Here is a 21,130-nt window from a genome sequence, read left to right on the forward strand (position 1 = left end):
AGCTTGTTGTCATTTCAAATTAACTTCATAACTCTTAGAAGGAAATAAAGTAATTTTCCTGTCTTTTCTTTATTGCTATGACTCATGTAATTGTTTACCAGATTTTTAAAACGGGCACTTTATTACGCTCAGGATGAGTAAATGTTACTTTCGCTGTGTGTTCTCTCCGTTCTACTCTGAAAACATGAACTGTGCTAGATGCTGGGAAGTGACATTTGTTTTTGTCTTTGAAGAACTTAAAGGATGTTTGCTGAAGACGTGGCAAAGAAGGGTTTCTAACCGTGCGCAAAGGCACACATTTGAGACAGGATCAGGGTGACCAGGAAAGACTGTAATAAGAACATTTGGTAGAAAATATCAGAGTAGCCAATGAACAGTTTCCTCAGGGGTTGAGCACTGCTAACATTGTCCCACTCTCTGCCGTTCTTGCACGTCAGCTTGCAAGTGTGCTCGAGTCTCTCACATCTTCAAAGCAACGATGACAATAACCCAACTTAATAATGGATAATTCATATTCTCTTTGGCTTTGTGTTCAACTGAATTGAAAACAACTTTCTTTTCCCTAAGGCATAACACTCCAATGTAGGGACTACTGAATTGCAGAAAGAAAAATATTCCCCTCTCTTACAGTATTTTTCAATTTCAACAATCTCTTGCGACAAGCACTAATCATCCTTTGGAAAACCATTCCTTATCTATTTTTATGTTGCCTCAATGCCTTACATTCAAGATATTTGTATAAACTGTAAATTACTGTATTTTAATTTCATATGGCCTGAAAGGATCTCTGATTTCTGGTATAAAACCTTTACATTTCTTATCCACAGGTTGTCCAGTGGTCTGTTGACTTGGAAATGCTTGTATTTTAAGATTTCCTGATACTTTCAGACCCTTCAAACCTGCCTTGAGACACGACTCTGGCCATTGTACCTGTTCTGTGAGACCCCTGCAATGCCCTTAAGCAATTATGAGCTCCCTTCAAATGTGGAATGTATTTAGCAGATAATTAGCACACAGCTGGTATTACCACAAGTCATTAAACGAGGTCTTAAAATGAAAGCAGACAGGGAGCCAGAAGCATGGACTATGAGAATGCTAGAGCTGTAAGGGACCTTTGGTGTCACTTAATCTAGTCTCTCATTTTCCAGGAGAGGAAACACAGGCCCTGTGAGAGGAGGTTGCTCAGTCACTCAACTAATTGCAGTTTTGTGGGGACTGAAACTCAAGCATCCTAACTCCAGACTGATGTCTCTGTGTCAGGAGCATATGTTGTACATGACCCTAAAATGTTACAAGTATTAACTGTTCGGTAACAATAAATCGAAGTGCTACAATTATGACAATTGTTTTGAAATGAAATACATGCACCATAGTTTGAGTTTTCAGGTACCATCACATATTAAGTTTTATACTATTTGAAACACATATTTTAAAACTTTGAAGTAGAAATAACACTTTATTGAAAAAAATTACTGGAAAACATCGATGAAAAAACCTGATATTTGTTGACACCTCAAAAACAGTCTGCATATGTTACAGTAGTACATTTAGCTATTTTATGCATTTAGTTTCTTGCATAGTTTCCAAAATGTTCTAGAAGATAGCAATACTTTAAATGGAGTCAGCTGGAGTTTTAAAAGTATTTTAAGAAAACCATAGGGCAGCCTGGTGGCACAGCGGTTAAGTTCGCATGTTCTGCTTTGGGAGCCCGGGATTCGCCAGTTCAGATCCTGGGTGTGGACCTACACACCGCTCATCGAGCCATCCTGTGGCAGGTGTCCCACATATAAAGTAGTGGAAGATGGGCACAGATGTCAGCTCAAGGCCAGTCTTCCTCAGCAAAAAGAAGAGGATTGGCGGCAGATGTTAGCTCAGGGCTAATCTTCCTCAAACAAAATAAAAAAGAAGAAGAAAACCACAATCTTCTTTGTCCTCTTGCACTCCCAAGAGCTCTGATTGGTTAATATTCCTCTTGGCTTAGGTCTTATCAAAAAAAGATTCGAAGCTATGTTTCCTTTTAATTTTGCTTCAAATTTTTAAGTGTGCTTTCATATGTATACATATATCACTTAATCACAAAAACTGGGCAAGTGGTGTGGGAGGCAGAATTCTAAGGTAGCCCCCGGGATTTCTGCCCATCACTGTGTATGCCCTGAAAAATCCCCTGACCTTGAGTGTGGGCAGCACCTACGAATATGATGGGATAGTCACTGCTGTGATTACAGTTAAGACTTCATCTTAGCAGACTTGAGACAGAAACTCTCCTGCATGCTTTGAAGAAGCAAATAGTGGTGCTGTAAGGGCCCGTAAGCAGCCCACATGGTGAGGGCAGGCCCCAACGGGGGCTCAGAGTGATCCCCAGCGAGCAGCTAGCAAGACAGGAATCCCAGTCATACAGCTGTAAGGAAGCAAATTCTGCCAACAACTTGAAAGAGCTCGGAAGTGACTCTTCCCCCAGTGCGTCCAGATGAGAACATCATCAGGCTGACACCTTGATGTCACCTTCTGAGACCCTGAGCAGAGGACCCTGCCTGGACTTCTGACCTACAGAACATGTGCAATAATAAATAGGTGTTGTTTTAAGCCACTAAGTTTGTGGCTACTTTTTATGCAGAAATAGAAAACTAATAAAAACAAAAGTAAATAACACTAAAACCATTTAACCAATAAGGAGACTGGTTCAGAAAGATGAATGGACTTGCTTAACTTTATTCTGAAAATTAGTGACAGGACTGAAATTGGTACCCTGGATCCTCATTTATACTCCAGTATTCTTCCCACAGTACTATAGTGCTCCACAGTAACGAGTATTATTGCTAGATTTCCTTTACCCCCGCCCACAACCAAAACAGATAATTGAAAGCATAATATACTGTCTTCCTCTTTATAGTTAAACACAGAGTAAAGAAATGACTTTATTAATTCTCACGGCAGTTCTGTAGTATAATAAAAACATTAATCAAAATCATATTAATGTTCAGTTGGTAATATTTTGAAGGAATCTTGAACCAAATGTCAATCCTCATCACTAAACACACAATATTCTGAATAGTCAAGACTGGGAAATGTGATAGGTAATTCTACCCACTTTTTGTATTGTTTCTTTGGTGAATTACTTTTGAAAACCACTACAAAATTCTTTATTTTGAGACAAGGCAAATCCAAGCCTTTGTGCACCATCATCGTTCCCCAAGCCTGGAAAACAAAAGAGAAAGTGAAAAGAAAAATTAAATACGCATGCGATTAAGAATTCGTTTTGGCACAAAGTAAAATTAAGCCCATAGTCGTTTACTCACTTGGCCACAATTTTGGCAGATAATCTCACCATTTGTTTGATAGTCTGCAAACTTCTTTTTCAGTGCTTTGTTTTCTCTCACAATGTAGAGTTCCCTAAAATTATCAAGGAGTAAGAAACATCCCCGAGAATTCACAAAGGACCAATATGAAGGCTATGGGTATGTGTTGTTGGGCCTGAAGTTTTTGGACCCCATGCTGGCATTATCCCATACTGCATTCTTTCTCTTCTTCCTGTCTCCCCAGATCATCAGGCAAATGCCCCATTTCTACATACACCTCTGAAGGCGTATGTTGCCTTTTGTGGCTTCTTCCAAGTCTCTGGATTATTTTAACCAGACTTAATTGCTTAAAAAGTTGAGAAGAAATATGAGTAATTTGATGTGCCTTGGATCAAAATGACTTTGGGTCTTACACCTCTCCCTCCTTGCCCCAGTGCACAAGTAAAAGGCGAGAAAAATACATTACCATGCAAACTCTAATCTTAAAACTGGAGTGATTACAGTAATATAACACAGCATATTTGAAAAATTGTTTGAAATAGGGACAATATTTAGGGACTAAAAGAGGGGAGGTTCTGAAAAATAATGAATCTCATTTGTACTACTTTGGAAGAACATTTACGATACAACCTGCCTCACCCCTTATAAAGAAACTTAAAATTGAGTCTTCCCGGACTTACTTGAATTCTGGTGTCATATTGACATGGTGCATGTTCTCAATTACGTAGATATCTTCTCCAGTGCAAGCCAGCATACTGCAGTTTTTGCATAGGAAATTTATTAATGATGGGTTATCCTTGTAATGCTTTGCGATACTCCTCTTGGTTTTCATTTTCTTTTCCATTATACTTTGCATCTGTAATTCCCAAATCTGCATTGAGAAAAAATATTCAATTTTTTTTCATAGTTTCACTGAAGTAAGTCTCCTGGAATTCAGAGATCTTAGTTCTGAAAACAGACACTTGGTCCATGGTCTAGAAATAAAATAATGAGGTGATGGCCCCTCAAAGAATTTAGTAGATAATCTCCTGTAATCATGGAAATGTAGGAGCCTCAAGTGTTCAGAAAAACTGCCCATTCCATTTTACAAAAGTTGTATTGTTAGAAAGTTTTTTGCAATATTCAACCAAAAAATCTCTCCCTCTAACCCCCCCATTAGTTTTAATTCTGTCTCATAAAATAAGTCTAAACTTTCTTCCCCAAGGAATCTCTAAAGAACCAAACATTGTTATTACTTTACCTATAGTTTTCTCTTATATGTGACAAGCCCCCCAGTTTCTTTCATCTTTCCTCATGTGTTGTTAATTTCTAGACATTCCGCTATCTTAGTCAATCTCTGCTTTACCCATTTGTGGCAGAAACTACTAGTTTCCCATCCAGGGGAAACATTTCCAAGCCAGTGGCCATTGAGACTTAAGGAGATGTTGAGTGAGATTTCCAGAAAGTCTGCTTAAGTATCAGATAGCTGGCATGTGCACTTTTTGCCTTTTCCACCTTCTTCCTCCTTACTGCCTAGAATGAGCATGTGGCAGGTGAAATTTTAAAAGCTATCTTTGTCCTTGAGAATGGAAGCCAAATACTAAAAGGGCAGAGAAGAGAGAGAGAGGGAAGAATCCTGGCTTCTTCATGACATCACTGAGCTATCAAGTGGATCTAGATTGCCCACATGCTTTATGTGAGAGAATAAGCCCTTAAGCCACTATATTCCAGGTTCTGTGGCTAGTGGCCCAGCTTATTTCATAACAGAAACAATGTGGTTTATGAGAGATATAAAACTTGAGAGAGGGACTGGCCCGTTCTCACACCTACATAACATCACAGTAGAAAAACCTGATTCTTAAATAATTTACCTCCAAACTGAACCTCTCATCAATGACAAATTTATATTAAATTATAGAGGAAGCCATTGTTTTCCTTAAGACTGAAGGGAAGTTTTCAGTAAAAGTAAATTATCGGTGCAGAAGAACAAAGCTGAGTGGCCCATCTCTTTGGCTCTTGCCTCTATACTTTAGGCCTTGACTGGAGGCAACCATATTTAGCACAGAAAAGAACAAAATCTGGCAAGCAAATCTGTGGGCCATATCACAGTTTAATCAGACAAGTACCAAGAATAATTTCCTATTTAAATTACAACAACATAATAAATTGAAGTAGTCTCTTCCCTTAAAGTTTATTTAGGTTGTTCTTGAAAGATATTTATGGTTCTATGAGCTGATTAAAAGATGATTTGGCATAGGATCACATACACGTGGGCAATTAAGAAACACCTGTGAGTGCGACAGAAAAAATAAAAATAAATCAAGGTCAGTGTATGGATATGTGACTAGGACACCAAAAACTAAAAGAATAGCTCTAAAATAGTAAAGAATCTAAACTAACTGGAGGAACAAAAAAAGAAAAGAAATCATAATAAAAATATGGAAGGCACAGCTATAATCAATCAAAGTCCAAATGAAATGTAACTAATGTGGCAAAACTTGTTGGGGCAATGCCAGGGAAAATTTTAACAATCTTCAACTTGCTCCTACAAGTCTGATTTGATTTTAGAAGCTTTTAGTTATGTATAAACCCTGTATATGACATAGAAAATAGACCTCACTCTCTGTGTCAACTCTCACCATTTCTTAGCAGTTCTTCTGAACATTGTGTTGAGAAGGATTCTCAGATCAGACAAAATGAGCGCTGTGACCTGGTAGCAATGTCTGATGAGGGCTTGGAACAGAGTAGTGGTGGCACATACCACACATTATTGTTGTCCCTACTCTGAGTTTGTCTACCTGTAGTAGTTTTACGAGGGTAGGTCTCTTAGCCAAAGGAGACCTACAAAGGTAGTCCATTGTGGGATCCCCAAAGGGATGGTATCTTGTTCTAAAGATTGTCTGGAAAAATTAGACTCATAAACTCCAAAGGTTATTCTAGAGTTTACCCAAAACGACTGGTTTTGAAACATCAACCTTTGAAAACTTCCATGTGATTCATTCATTTAGGACATTAAATGTAAGGCAATAACTTTCCAGTGGTATTACATGGCCACAAATGTTTGATTTGACACTATAAAATGTTTGGTTTGCCTTATATTTAAAGGGGTTTTAAAATATAAATTTGTGTAGAAACCTGGCCAGGAAACCTTGGAGTTGGTTATAGCAATGCACACCAATTTGAAAGCATCCCTTTCGTGAAACTCTATTTAGGGTAGAGCCAAATCCAATGTTAAGAAACTAACATTCACACCCATATGCAAGGGTGTGAATTTTCTTCTAAATGGATTGTTTGCTATTATAGTAGTTACAGTCTTGAATTCAGTGGTATGGGGGATTTCCTGAAATATTGTAGAAATACACTTCCCTCACTGTATTTCTCTCACAACTCAAATGACTCTATGTTAGTAAGTTGAGATGCAGCTCGAGGACATATTATGTATTTTCTTATTATTCAGAGTTAGCCTCAGTGTCACTCACTCTAAGAGACCCTTCGCAACCACCCAATCTAAAGTACCCATGCAGTGACTCATTTCATGTCATTGTAGTCTAATCCCCAGCACTTATCTCTACATAATGTATTTCTTGCTTTATTTCTGTTTATTGTGTCTCTTCCTCAAATCTCACCATGTACACACTAGAATATAAGCTTCATATGCCAGGGGTCTATTTCTGCCACCATGTTCTTTGTTTCTAGAACATTACCTGGCACACAGTAGGCATTTTGTAAATATTTCTGGAATGAAAAAATTGTACTTGTACAAACAGATTGGACCAAACCAAAATAACCAGGTTGGGTTAAATGAGGGAGTTGCACTAGTCTTTCTGGATTGAGGGCAGCCTAATTTTATATTACCAAAGTTTATGGTTGGTCCCACTGGAATGGCTTCCTGACAATTTCTGCCTACCGTGGATCTTGATGCTTTGTATGTGAATCTGGACTAAGCACAGCTCATCAGACTGGAACTTATAATTCAGCACAATTTCTGTCTCAAGACTTAACCACAAAGATATTAATGGCAACCACATGCAGACATTTTAAAGTGAAAACTAAATTTAGAGAGGGCCAAAAACAATACCTTATGAGCATACTCTTCTGGTTTCATATTTTGAACATGGTCTATAGCTTTATACATCATTTTCTCTCGGAAAGCATTAACTGTCTCACGTTCAACAACTCCTGATCCGCTGTGGGCAACCAGGACATAGGTGCTTTCATCAGCTCTGGCTCGACCACGGGCCTGAGAACAAAGAGAAATCAAGTGAACTCTCACATTTTTGTCCTGGAATGATATTCATTGCTCAGCATCCTAGCCTTCAAACGATCTCTCTATTTTCAGTAAAGTTAGTTATTATACATTCTTTGCAAGTTGGCTATTTGAAACTCAAAATGCACTTTCATGAAGAAGAAATGTTCTAGAGTGATGATGGTTAGATCCCCACACAAGCCCTCAAAAGCTTCAATAATGCAACACCATCCTGTCTAGCCTTTTTGTTCCCCAGGACCTCTCTCTCAAACCCTAAGAACAATAATCAGCGACTTGGACTGGGCAGCCCCCCTCCCCTCGCCTGGTAGGAGGGATGAATGAGAGGAAGGGGCATCTCTGACCTTGACACCAGGGCTGTGGAGTGTGCAGCTCTGTTCCTGGCATCCTACATTGGATTCTGAGCACGTTTTCCCGTGAAAACATGCTCAACATGGTGATAAGTTTCTATAGTCTTCTTTATACAGTGATATTTAATCATGTTTTGAGTAACAGAAGATTTTGCGGTCTGGTCCAGGAACCTAACTATTACCTATTATATTATCCTCATGAAAAATGCATTCTGAGTAATAAACCGCTGACTAACAAATCAACTCCTGAAATACAATTACTTCCTAATTTGGTGACTATCTGGTTATCTTAGTCTTCTAGGACTTGCCTTCTATTTGAGGATGAAATTTAAAGTATTGAAGAAAAAGCCTTTAGTTCATTTCATAGGAAGACTATTATTTCTATTAATCAGCACAACTCCTGTACCTACTCAACAAAAGGTAACAATCTATTGTTAACATAGTGTGGATAAGAGATAAAGTGAAATTGAATGAAAACTGAGACACTGTGCTATTTTTTTCTCTTTTTGCATGTATACGCCTGCTCCCTCCAACATTTTATTATGAAAAATTTCAAATATACAGAAAAGTGGGAAGAATAAGGGCAGAAACAGCAGTCTTTCTAAGGTTTGGTATGTCACTTTGTCAGACATTTGTGGGACACTGTACTTCAGATTCCTGGTTCTGCGGGCTCACAGAAATCCTAGGAATAAGGGGGCTAATTTTGATTCTTGTGGATGGGGCCAGTGTCATGTTCCTAAAAATCTTAGGACACATAAATAACAATCAAAGAAGAATTTTTGCTTAAAAATACAACAGGTATCTGGTTGTCATATGAATTAAACAATATAAAAGGCAGCAGCATGCAGCTCTTCAAGATTTCCCTTTTGATTTTTATTGAATTATAACTGACATATGACATCATATAAGTTTCAGTGACATATGACATCATATAAGTTTCAGGTGTGCAACATAATGATTTTATATTTGTATACCTTGCAAAATACTTTCTCTTTTAGTTGGAAAACATATATTTTTAAAACTGTGAGCGCTGTTTTACTAAAAGAAAACAATTAAAATAAGAACACAAAATAAAGAATTAACCTCTTAGAGGTATTTGAATGTACCTGGACCATGGCTATTTCGTTAGTGACGAGACCGTAACGGATAACGATATTACATTCTTTAATATCCAGACCTTCTTCTGCCACTGTGGTAGCGATAAGCAGATTTATTTTTCCTGTGCGAAATTTACTAATGACTTCTTTTTGTTCATTCTGTAGAAACATTTTAATAAATTAAATTTTGTGATGCTAAACACATGAAAATCTTCTAATTAGGAGAAGAAATAATAAATTACAACTGGTCAGTGTAAATCAAAGGATTAGCTCATACACGGATTTGCTGCCATCTGTTTTTGGCATTGAACAAAGACATGATGGTGAGACAACATTTGACTTCCAATCTGGGATTACCACACAATAACAAAAATATTTCCATCCTCCAGTCTGGAGGTGGGAAGACCATCATTTATGCCAAGGAAATAAATTGATGGGTGACTTGGGAGGAAAAAAGGAGGAGAAGCTTTTAGTTGAGAAGAGGATAAGGTGATGAGAAACTAAAATGGGTTTTGCTTTTCACTACATTAATTTCAGAATCTTTAACATTCAGAGAATAAGATGCAGTGACATTTTTAAAGATTGTTGAGTTTTGAGTCAACAGAGTCATTCAAGCAAGAAACGTATGGAACCTTCCTGAAAGGACATGTGAGCAACTGAAAACACTGGCTGCTTCCAGGGAAGGATGCTAGAAGACTGGAGGACAGCGGTGTGCCCTGTACCTTACTAATTTTGAAAGAGGTAAATATGTTATCTATTCAAAGGCATGATATAAATAAAAATGAGAATAAGTTATTAAATCAACTATATTTAAATTTTAAAAATCTGAATTTTTAAAGTTAATATAGGTAAGAAATTTAAATATGCACTCTAGCCCTGGCATAGGAGGAATGGGTGATCATAAACCTAACCTGATATGGCAAGTGTAGTTTTATTTTCATAGCCACTCTCACCAAAGCTGTTGGTACAGTTGGCCTTTGGTGCACATTCAGACTACCTTTTGCCCCCATATATTAAACAAAAATAAACATGTCCAAATGACAGTGTGTTCTCCTATCTCCTTCCCTTTCTTCTCAGACGTGTCTTTATTTGACTCCTAAATGCTGGACAATCTTGCAGAAGGCCCCCTCTACAGTCTTCTCTGAGAATTTCTCCCTGTTGCACTCACATCCACTGACAAAAACTTACATGTAATGGATTTTAGCAGACGTCTGTGCCTTAATTCAAAGGAGTAACTTTAATAAAGAGAATTTCAGACACAGTGTCAGACTCTCAAATCACATCAAGTAGATGTCTAATTCTTTTCCCAATGAGTAAGTACAACTCAGTTTACAAAGTGAGGATGTGGGGAGTAAGAAAGGTGGGGGGGGGGGGGTTCTATATTTTGCCATGCAAGCCCCAAGTCTGAAACGGATAAGGAGCAAAAAGTAGCTTGAAAACACATTTTCCATTTGACCTCGCCTCTTTTCAAAGAGGAGCTGAGGCCACATAAAATCAAAGTCATACCACTAAAGCTAATGTAATAGAAACTTAAAAACAAGACCAAAAACGAAAGAGTACAGATGTTATTTCTTGTAAGGATTAACAGAGAGGCTGCGAGATTGAACTTCAGTTTTGCACATGAGCTTCCCGGAAACTAGGGCAAAAAAGGAAACATGTTAAGTAAACTAGCGCTCATCACAAAGGAGGAAGTAAACTCCTCAGCCAAGGAAAACAATGCATTTTCTGGCATAAATCTTAGAGGCAACTTTAACATGAGTACACGTAGAGAATATATCGAGAGTTATAGTGGACAATTTCAAGAACTATTTCTTTTCAGCCAACATTAAAACAAATTTAATTTGCTCCATTGGATGGAGAGATGATGACCATAACAGAATTGAAGTGTCCCTTTGTCCAGCAAGACTCAGGATCAATGGGACTTCAGAAGAACAGTTTACTTTAACAAGCCATCATTGTTTCATCCATGCTTGTAATGTCTCCAAGCGCCTTTTTTCTCTCCCAAGTGTTTTTGACTGTGCACATGATAAGTAGTATAATGAAATGAAAACAAAACAAAACAAAATTCTTAAAAAGGAAAAGAAAATCTCTTTTATAGTCTCAAATCTCTAACACATCAAATGTCTTAATTTTTCCAAGTTCCCTCACAGATCTCATCCTATGCAAACAAATTTACTTAGTTCTAATTATTATGCACACATTTTTGTGGAGATATGATTTTTCCACTTGATATTATATTGTAGCCATTTTCCATTTTGTCACTAAGTTTAAATTTCAATCATTTTCACAAAGGAAACTCAATATGGAAAGCTCCTCCAAGTATGTGAAAAAAATGACTACTAGGACAACGCATAGCCTGTCAAATACCACAGATTAGATTGCTATAAAACTCACATTTTATTTCAAGAACAAGTGTTTCATTATGTAAAATTATTTGTTGGGTGGTGAGAGAATTGATGAACAAAAGACTGCAACTAATTTGGGAAGAGCAATAACCGCATAAGAAAAGAAATCCAGAAGGATGTTTATACCTGTGTCATTGGCTTGAACTCACTGCTGTGTCCAGCTCCAATCAGATGATGGGCTTTGACTCCTACTTCTGCGAACTTTTCATTTTCAGTAATCCACTGGGAGAGGGCATACGCACTCTGTCGTGTTTTTGTGAAAATTATTCCTCGTGCCGATTCCTCAGTCCTTGTATAATGTTCCATTATGGTGTTTCTTAATTTGGTCAGCTTTTCATTTTCACATTCTGGGTTTTCAGCCAACTTTTTCAACTTTTTTTTGTTGTCTTTAAGAAATAATTAGCTTAAATTAGTAAAATACTCATGTGAATAATAATCACACTGGAAGATTTTATATAACGGTGGACTAGGATGTGGCTCAACTACAGTTAGTCTTGTGTTATACCTAGTTAACAGACTAGTTTAATAAATAAATTTATTGCTGTCATCTTGACAATAAAACCAGATGACCAACTGATTGATTGTGATCATGCAACTCATGGCTAATCTGATCATATCAATTAGAAATGCCCCCAATATGAGTGGCATTTCTTCTTTCAAAATGAATGATTAAGAGGGCCTTTTGAAGAGCTTTTGAGAAGTAGCAGGTTTATGTCAAAGAGATAAATGGATGAGACCATTCAGTAAATGTTACATAGATTCTTACCAAAAAATAAAGTCATGAGAAAACTATCTGTCTCTTCCAGTTCCAAATGTTTCTTTTCATCAACCTCATCTTCATCACCATTGTCACCACTCTCATCACTATCATCTTCTAGGACTGCAAACTTCTTTTCTTTCTCATCATTATAGAAAGTTTCAAGGTGGTTATATGCATCAATCATTCGGATTGTGTCATTAATTTGTAGGGCTTCATTGTACTTTCTCAAATGTTCTGCACAAACACGGTCTTTGCGATTTCCTTCTTTTGCAGCTATGAAAGAATATATTATGTATAGTGAGATAACGATCAAACACACTCCCTAAAATTATGCTGTGGACTTGAACATGTTTATGATACTGACCCCAGAACAGGCTTTATCTTGTTTTTGAGATGGGCAAGTTAACACGCAAAATGTTTCATGGGCTCTAAAAGGGGGCAAGTTTTCTGACTCCTAGATTTGCTGCTTGAGTTCTGCATCAGCAAGAACACATACCTGATCCATGCTGACTCAGAGGAATGGCATGAAAAACATATTAGTTGAGTCTGTGATTGGTGATAGAACTGTTAATATTTATCTTAATATTTTAAATACACAATAAGTGAAATACTGGAAATAGAGAGAAAATGGATGAACTGATGCTTCTTTCCTTAGAAAAGGAATTAGAACATTTATCCTTTTCCTACTCAGAAAAGAGCAATCCCATTTGATGTTAAATTGACTTTCAGTTTGCTTGGCAATATGTGATATAGTCATCTGAAATCTTGGCACAAACATGGAATAAACTGTTAGGTCAAAACTCAAGTTACCTTTTTTTTCCATTTTAATGGCCCATTGTTCATAGGGTTGAGTTCCAAAATCTGGCATTGGATTCATTTGGCAAAAAGTTTGAATCCTTGTCATTATTTCCACAAGTTTGTCTTTAAATGGATCCTAAAAATAAATTATACACTTATTCTCACATGTTTATATTGTTAACGGAATCACATTATCTTTGTGAAAATAATTTCCACGTTATAAAAAATTTGACTTAGAATCTTTGTCTAGACAAAGTAGCCAGTTAATCTCTGATCATCTCTTTGTACATTTATTTTTTTATTAATTTCTTTTATACCTCTACTCTCAAACCACATTCACACAAACACTGTGAACCCCTTCTGAAATTTCCAATTTAAAAATTTTACAAAAGTAAAATTAATGAATGATATAAACCTGGAATGTTAATAGTCACTTTTAAAAAAAATATTAAAGTAATGCCACAATTATTTAGAAAGCTTGCAATATAATCTAAGAAATATTCCTCTTTGAAGAATGGTTTCAGTATGATTTCTACCAAAATAAAAGTTAAGCGTTAGAGTTTTGAAAAAAGTCAGAAACAGAAGAGTGCATACTACATGATTTCATTCATCCAAAGTTCAAAATCAGTCAAAACCCAGCTTCGATGTTAGAAGTCAGGATAGTGTCTGTCTTTGGGGGATGGTCACTGGAAGGGGGAAGGAGGGGCTCTGGAGTGCTGGAAATGTTCTGTCTGTTGATGTGGATTTTGGTTACATAGGCGTGTTCAGTTTATGAAAATTCAGCAATCTGTATACTTACAAATTTGTACTCTTCTGTATATGTGTTATACTTATTAAAAGCATACCAAAAGTTAAATAAGTTAAAAAGTAGGATGGCAGATTCTTTTTAAAAGATATCTGAGACTGTTGTGTTTGGTTTTTTTAATGAGTATCAGCAGAAACATGCATTTAAACTTGTCAAGTAAACCTGAACAAGTAACACAAAGTGAAGGAAAATAAAGCATATTCAAACGTGCTAGTTCAGCTGAAATGGACATTACTTTTTTCAAAATTTCAGGAAAGATCTATGGAAGTTGGCCACTAACATTGGTTTAGTGCCTACCACATTTCAAACACAACTATTACTCATTACACATATTTAATATCATTTAATCCTAGCATCTTTTTGAGGTAGATTTTCAATGATCACACTTATTATCAAGTACATACAGCTAAAATTTATCATGCTCTTAAAATTTTATGAACAAAAGTATCAACATAATGTACTGGTAATAATGTTCAAAGTAACTCTCAGTTGCAGTTTTTATAGACTGTAGTTAACATATTCCTTGCAGGGGCCAGCCCCACAGCCGAGTGGTTGAGTTCGCTCTCTCTGCTTTGGTGACCTGAGGTTCGTCGGTTCAGATCCTGGGCGTGGACTTACACACTGCTCGTGGACCTACACACTGCTCATCCACTCATCAAGCCATGCTGTGGCGGCATCCCACATAGAAGAACCAGAATGGCTTACAACTAGGATATACAACTATGTACTGGGGCTTTGGAGAGAGAAAAAAAAAGAGGAAGATTGGCAATGGATGTCAGCTCAGGGCCAATCTTCCTCACCAAAAAGAAATGCACACCTTAGGAGGAAAAAATATTCCTTGCAAAAGCACCATTAAAGTAAATATTTCATGTCTTTACCATGTCAGTAATTTCCTAAGAAAGTAAATATGCAAATCAGGTAGGATTCCCATTATCATTGACAACTGTAATCTGGTAACAACAAAATGGCTCTGTGGAATGTCAGAAAATCAATCCTGGAATTCACCAAGAAAGTAAAAGAAGGATAAAACAATCTATGGTAACACCCCTAGCTTAGCTGTACAACACTCCCCACCCTTACCCTCCAAGGCTCCTATGCAGTCAACCAATTACTGAGCTACTCTTCATATAAACCAGAAGACTAAAAGCAGGATGAAAGAGAGAATTCACAGTAGTGCTCTGCTGCCTAATATCAATTAAAAAAAATAAAACTGTAACTTCTTTGCTAAAAATTTAAAATAATATTGTTTAGATGGTCGGTATAAAACAATCTTTGCATCTTTCAGTTGAGTATGGTATCACCAATCAACTAAATATAAAATTTTAAGCACATACGTCTCTCGTGTCATCTGCGATAGCAAACTTTTTGCATGGCTCCTTTATTTGATCTTTGAGTTGATCAATATTTTCTTTCACAGTTTTAATGATAGAGGCATCAAGATTGGCACATATCTGGAAAAGAGACAATTCTCAATTTTCAAATAATTACTTTTCCCTTTCAATTGATTCAATGTAGAATTCTTTTTCATGTAAGAAATAAGTACCGGGACTTGCTAAATATAACATTTTAGTATTGCTTTACTGTGGATCTGAGTAACCAATAACATTTATCCTGATAGAGTAAAAAGGAGCTTCTAAATAAAATTGGTGGATACTTCCAGAAAAGAAATGTATTTATTTTCATTTCCTAAATTCCATTTTCCAGCTGGAAAAGCTGACATGGAAAGAGTACAGCAAATTGCAGAGATCAGCAGAGAATGGTTGAGATGACCATATTACATGAGGCATTTTAAGGGTCACCTGACATCCCTGGATCAGATTGCCACCCTCTCCTACACATAAGGAGGACAATGCAAAGCTAGGAGCAGCTGAAGTTCACGTGCCTGGATCTAGAGTGGAGTTAGTCCTTAATCCCAGTAATAAATTGTATCTTGGAACCAAAATCTTTGTCTACTCTGCATGATTTTTACTGAATTTGACTTAAAGAAAGGGCCTTAAAATATGAATGCAATTGCCTTGGTGCCAACACACTTCTTGGGTTACTCTGAATTCATTTAACACTAGGGACCAACAACAGTACTTTATGTGGTGTTATCATTTGGGGGCAGTTGACAAGTAATACATCTTTAAGTAAAGATCCTCATATCTCCATTTTCCCATTTAATTTGAATTACCCAGCATATGAGAATCACACGGAACAAAAAAGACGCACAGATGCAATTTTGAAACTCATGGAGTAAGTACAAAAATTAGAAACTTTCATAGTTTACACATATTTCCATGTCACATAGATCAAGTTTAACAATAGGGGTAAATATTTTTAAAGAAGATATTTCATTTGTCCCATTTTTCATTAATTATATTTGTTCTCTATAAATTTCGTGATATTGTTCTGTGGCACAGTTATTTATTAAGGCATATTACTGTTCCGTAGAAGATTGAGTATATTATTTTAACTAAAGCAAAGAGATTTCATTTCACTGATGATCTCTGAATATCCTTTCATGTACTCCATGGCAATTGGACCCAATCTTACTGAAAAAGCCCAAATAGCACTGGCATTTGTTTTAGCTTTGGTTGTTTTGGTTATACATAAGGTTAATGACTTACTTTTAAAATGTGTTCTTCAGCTTTGGCTTGCTTGGTGGCTCCTCCAACACCAGGTGAAGCTGTTAGTCCCAGTATTTGAGGTAGGGGAATCACTGGTTTGTTTTCTTTCTTGAGTCGATTGTTTTTCAACTTCTGTTTCAAATAACGCCTCATGATGTTATTATAGACTGCTTCTTTGTTGGTGTGATGGCATTCATCAATGATGATGAGGGAAAAGTCTTAAAAGAAAATTCAGATGGCTCATTTGTCCATATCAGCAAGGTCAGTAAAAAAAGCACCTTTAACCTAGTCAGTTAAGCTCTATGGGGAGGTTCTTTCTTGGGCAGAATACTGGCACAGCACTCTTCCACTTTTTAAGAGGGAAATGTAACGATGTTAGTCACCTGTACATACAGAAATTCATGTATATCAATCACAAAACTATCCCTGTTAGATATTATCTCCATTTAATAGATGAGTTTCGGAAAGTTTATAGATCTAAAAAGTGTTATGGGATGGAATTCAAACCCTGGCTTATTGCCAAAACTCTCAGGATTATACTTTTGTTCTTCAATAAAATATTTAAGTTAGTAAACTTTAATTTTTATTATATCAAATGAAAACCACACTATTTACAGAGGGATAATTTTGCTTTGTTTTATCATTGCATTTAATTATTATTATTATTTATACTTCTTTCCCTTACTCTCTCCTTCCTTCTCTTCCCACCCCCCACCAAATAGAAAGGACTGTATTTTTAGTCTATGGAGAAGAAGGCAGATCTAACAGGATCCATTAGCATATAAAAAGAACTTGTCAGTACCTACAAATAAGAAGTAAATGCAAAGCCCAGTGAGTGCTTGATTTAATAATGCTATTCTTACACAAAATAAAGTGATCTAATTAAAAACTTATTAAATTTTTTGTCTGTTTCTTTCTCCAAGGAAGTAGAAGGATTTAAATGAAAATTGAAGCAATGAAAGACAATCTAAACCAAAGCTAATCTTTTTTTATTGACATTTTAAAAATTACTTAACTAATACAGCCTCTTAACAATTATTAATATTATTACTAATTCTTCTTTTTGCAAATATAAACACTTCAACCAACCTGACAACACGACACCAGCATCTTCTCCTTTTTCTGAGTTTAAAAGAGAGTTTTCAAGGATTTGAGCTGTACTGATAATAACATCATGGGATTTGACAACTTCTGGAAATGATATTTTCAATTGAGTATCACCACTTAATCTAGTAATACGATACCATTTCTTCAAAAACGGATTGAACTCTTTGCGGAAGAGTTGTTCAACTAACGGTACCTTTAAAAACAGCAAAATTAAAAAAAAGAAAGAGAGCATGGTCAAAGCAAAAGGAATATTGATCAAAGGTCTACTATGTGTCAAGCATTATCAGAGGTATCTACATTATCAGTTAATAAGGCATAACAGTCTATCCATCATTCCATTCATTCATCTGTCAATAAGCGTTTATTGAATGCCTATTAGGTGTAGACATCGTGTCTGGGACACAAAGATGTTTAAGATATGGTCAACAACTTTCAGGAACTCAGTCTACCTGAGCACATAGACCAAGACTGAACAAAACAAAACAAATTATTATAACGCAACGTAGTAATTCTCTCATAGAAACATACAAAGTGACGGCAAAGAGGAAAAAACAACTGACTGCTCAAGAGAAGGGTTTAGAAGGATTTTTAATCTTGTAAACTGCAAAGAGATAAATTGAAACCAAGGCTGGATAAGAAATAAATTTTGAATTTGTAGAGCAGGGCTGGGCTATAAATGGCTGTGAACATCAAATAGAGTATTTGAAATTTTGTATAACAGTTCATAGGACCCTTGTGAACTGTGTTGCAGAGTTGATTTATGCTTGTTGTTTGTTTTGGGATAGAGCTAGAGGCAACATGCCTAAAGAAGGGGAGGGAGCAGAGAACCAAAAGTGAGGAAGCAGGGGACTGCTTAGGAGAATGGCTGTGAGGTGAAGGAGTGGACTACTGGAATAGCTTTGGTGGCTGAGAAAGAACAAAACAGCTAACCGGTTTGGCAAAAGCAGTGGAAAGGCTTTCAGAGGCAACTAGCACTGTCAAGTGACAGTGTGTTGGTGTTGAGGTGCCTTGACCTGATGGGCAATTCTTAGTATCTTCACATTCGCCAACAGTTCAAAATGCAAATCTTTGTGAGGACTCTGACCTGAAAGATCATCACCCTAGAGGTGGAACCCAGTGATACCATGGAGAATGTGAAGGCCAAGATCCAGGATGAAAAAGGCATCCTCCTTAGCCAGCAAATGCTCATCTTTGCAGGCAAGCAACTGGAAGATGGCCTCACTCTTTCTGACTACAACCTTGAGAAAGTCAATCCTGCACCTGGTCCTCTGTCTGAGGGGTACTATTAACTTCTTCAGTCTTGCTTTCATAGTGCCCAATGATTGCATTACCCTGTACTCTTGCCATTTGCCCCAATTTAAGCTTAGAAATTACCAGTTTCAGTAATAGCTGAACCTCTTTAAAACGGTTTTGTCACATGGTAGCAAAAATAAACGAAAGAAAAAGAGTCCTTTGTAGCTGAGTCTCTGTATGTCATAGTGTCTGCTGAAGTTGGCTGACTTGACATCTCAATGCTACACGCTACCAGTTATTCACAATACCTCCTGATTAGGGGAAAGGAATAAGCAGGCCATCTTGAAGGTCATATCCTAGAAGAATTCATGCAATGAAAGCCCAGGGGTGTACAGTGTTGGCAAACAGAGAGTTGGCAGGAAGAGTTTCAAGAGCAAGTATCAAAGAATATGCATTATATTCCTCATAATGTAATTCCCTGATAATGTGATCAGTGGTTACCTTTCCACTGGTCTGCAGGGCATGTGTTATTCATCAGTTTACTTGAGGTGAGCCCCACTTATGTGTAAAATGAAGGTTGACTGATCCCTGTGAATGAGGAGAACGGTGTATGAAGAACATTGCTTTGTTTTATTATTTAGCAGAAATAGTGAAGTCATCTAAGAATGAATGGGGGGTGGGGCAGGGGGGTTGTAAAATGGAATTCAAGAAGTCCAAGGAAGCAAAGTGGAGTTAAAATGAATAACCAAGTTTGGTAAGTGAAAGAAAATAACACAGGGTGGAAAAAATAAGGAGAGAAACTTTGTTAGTGCTCTTTTTTTCCAAAGTGAAGTCTCCAGTCTACCTGCCATGAGATCACTTGAGAGATTTGGAAAACGCATACTCCTTCGCCTCACTCAAGAACTACCGAATCTGGGCACATTCTCTGGGGACAAAGCCTTGAAACGTGCACTGTTATGAAGCTTCCCATGTGAAGTTAAGTCTTTACAATTTGAGAACCACAGCTCTTGTCTCTCTGCCACAAAGTGGTTTCTGATTCATTTGTCTAGAATTGTTCTTTTCATTCCACTTACATAGGCATTTTTCACAGAAATAGAACAAAAATCCTAAAATTTGTATGGGACCATAAAAGACCCGAAATAACCAAAGCCATCTTGAGAAAGAGGAACAAAGCTGGAGGCGTCAAGATTCCTGATTTCAAACTATATTACAAAGCTATAGAAGTTAAAAGAGTATGGTATTGGTATAAAAACAGACACAAAGATCAATGGAACACAATAGACAGCCCAGAATTAAACCCATGCATATATATTCAATTAATTTATGACAAAAGAGCTAAGAATATACAATGAGGAGAGGATAGTCTCTTTAATAAATCATTTGGGGAAAACTGGACAGCCACATGAAAAAGAATGAAACTGGGCCACTATCTTACAACATACAAAAAAGCTAACTCAAAATGGATTGAAGACTTGAATGTAAGATCTTACATCATAAAACTCACAGGAGAAAACATAGGTAGTAAGCTCTTTGACAAAGGTCTTGGCAACGATTTTTTGAATCTGACACCAAAAGCACAAGCAACAAAAGCAAAAACAAACAAGTAGGGCTATATCAAACTAAAAAGCTTCTGCACAGCAAGAAAACCATCAAGAAAATGAAAAAATCCACTGAATGGAAGAAAATATTTGCAAATCATATATCTGATAAGGGGCTAATATCCAAAATATATAAAGAACTCATACACCTCAATAACAAAAAAACAAGCAGTCTGATTAAAAAACGGGAAGAAGATCTGAGTAGATATTTTTCTAAAGAAGACATACAGGTAGCCAACAGGTACATGAAAAGGTGTTCTATATCATTTGTCATCAGGGAAATTCAAATCAAAACCACAATGAGATATCACCTCACATCTGTTAGAATAGCTATTATCAAAAAGACTATAAATAACAAGTGTTGGTGAGGATGTGGAGAAAAGAGAACACTTGTGCACTGTTGGTGGGAATGTAAACTGGTATAGCCACATGGAAAACAGTAAGGCAGTTCCTTGAGAAATTAAAAATAGATCTACCATATGATCTAGCAATTCCACTTGTGGGTATGTATTCAAACAAAACAAAAACACCGATTCAAAAAGATACATGCACTCCCATGTTCACTGCAGTATTATTTACAATAACTAAGAATATGGAAACAACCTAAGTGTCCATCAATAGAGGAATGGATAAAGAATTGTCAGAAATAATATTCTAACAATAGAATATTATTCAGCTATAAAAAAGAATGAAATCTTGCCATTTGTGACAACATGGATGGGCCTCAAGGGCATTATGCTAAGTGAAATAAGTCAGACAGAGAAAGACAAATACTGTGTGATCTCTTTTATATGTGAAATCTAACTTTTTTTAAATTTTAAAAAACTAA

At 36.6% G+C, this 21,130-nt stretch overlaps 1 protein-coding gene across 2 annotated transcripts in view; it reads right to left on the reverse strand.

Moving 5' to 3' along the window:
* Positions 1–2,689: 2,689 nt before the first annotated feature.
* IFIH1 (interferon induced with helicase C domain 1) overlaps positions 2,690–21,130 on the reverse strand; it is a 52,070-nt gene continuing 33,629 nt past the window's right edge. Inside the window, exons 6-16 of one of the 2 annotated variants that reach the window (XM_046658987.1) lie at positions 17,453–17,663; positions 16,364–16,581; positions 15,089–15,205; positions 12,962–13,085; positions 12,158–12,424; positions 11,518–11,777; positions 8,996–9,145; positions 7,354–7,515; positions 3,977–4,167; positions 3,326–3,390; positions 2,690–3,195 (exon numbers count right to left, since the gene is read on the reverse strand). In XM_046658987.1, the coding sequence (XP_046514943.1) occupies positions 3,113–3,195; positions 3,326–3,390; positions 3,977–4,167; positions 7,354–7,515; positions 8,996–9,145; positions 11,518–11,777; positions 12,158–12,424; positions 12,962–13,085; positions 15,089–15,205; positions 16,364–16,581; positions 17,453–17,663 (1,848 nt within the window). In that variant the 3' untranslated portion in view covers positions 2,690–3,112. Of the gene's footprint in view, positions 3,196–3,296; positions 3,391–3,976; positions 4,168–7,353; positions 7,516–8,995; positions 9,146–11,517; positions 11,778–12,157; positions 12,425–12,961; positions 13,086–15,088; positions 15,206–16,363; positions 16,582–17,452; positions 17,664–21,130 lie in introns of both variants that reach the window. The other variant, XM_046658986.1, reaches the window with a different exon arrangement.

The sequence above is a fragment of the Equus quagga genome, chromosome 4 (genome assembly GCF_021613505.1).
Source record: "Equus quagga isolate Etosha38 chromosome 4, UCLA_HA_Equagga_1.0, whole genome shotgun sequence".
In the NCBI taxonomy this organism is placed as follows: Eukaryota; Metazoa; Chordata; class Mammalia; order Perissodactyla; family Equidae; genus Equus; species Equus quagga.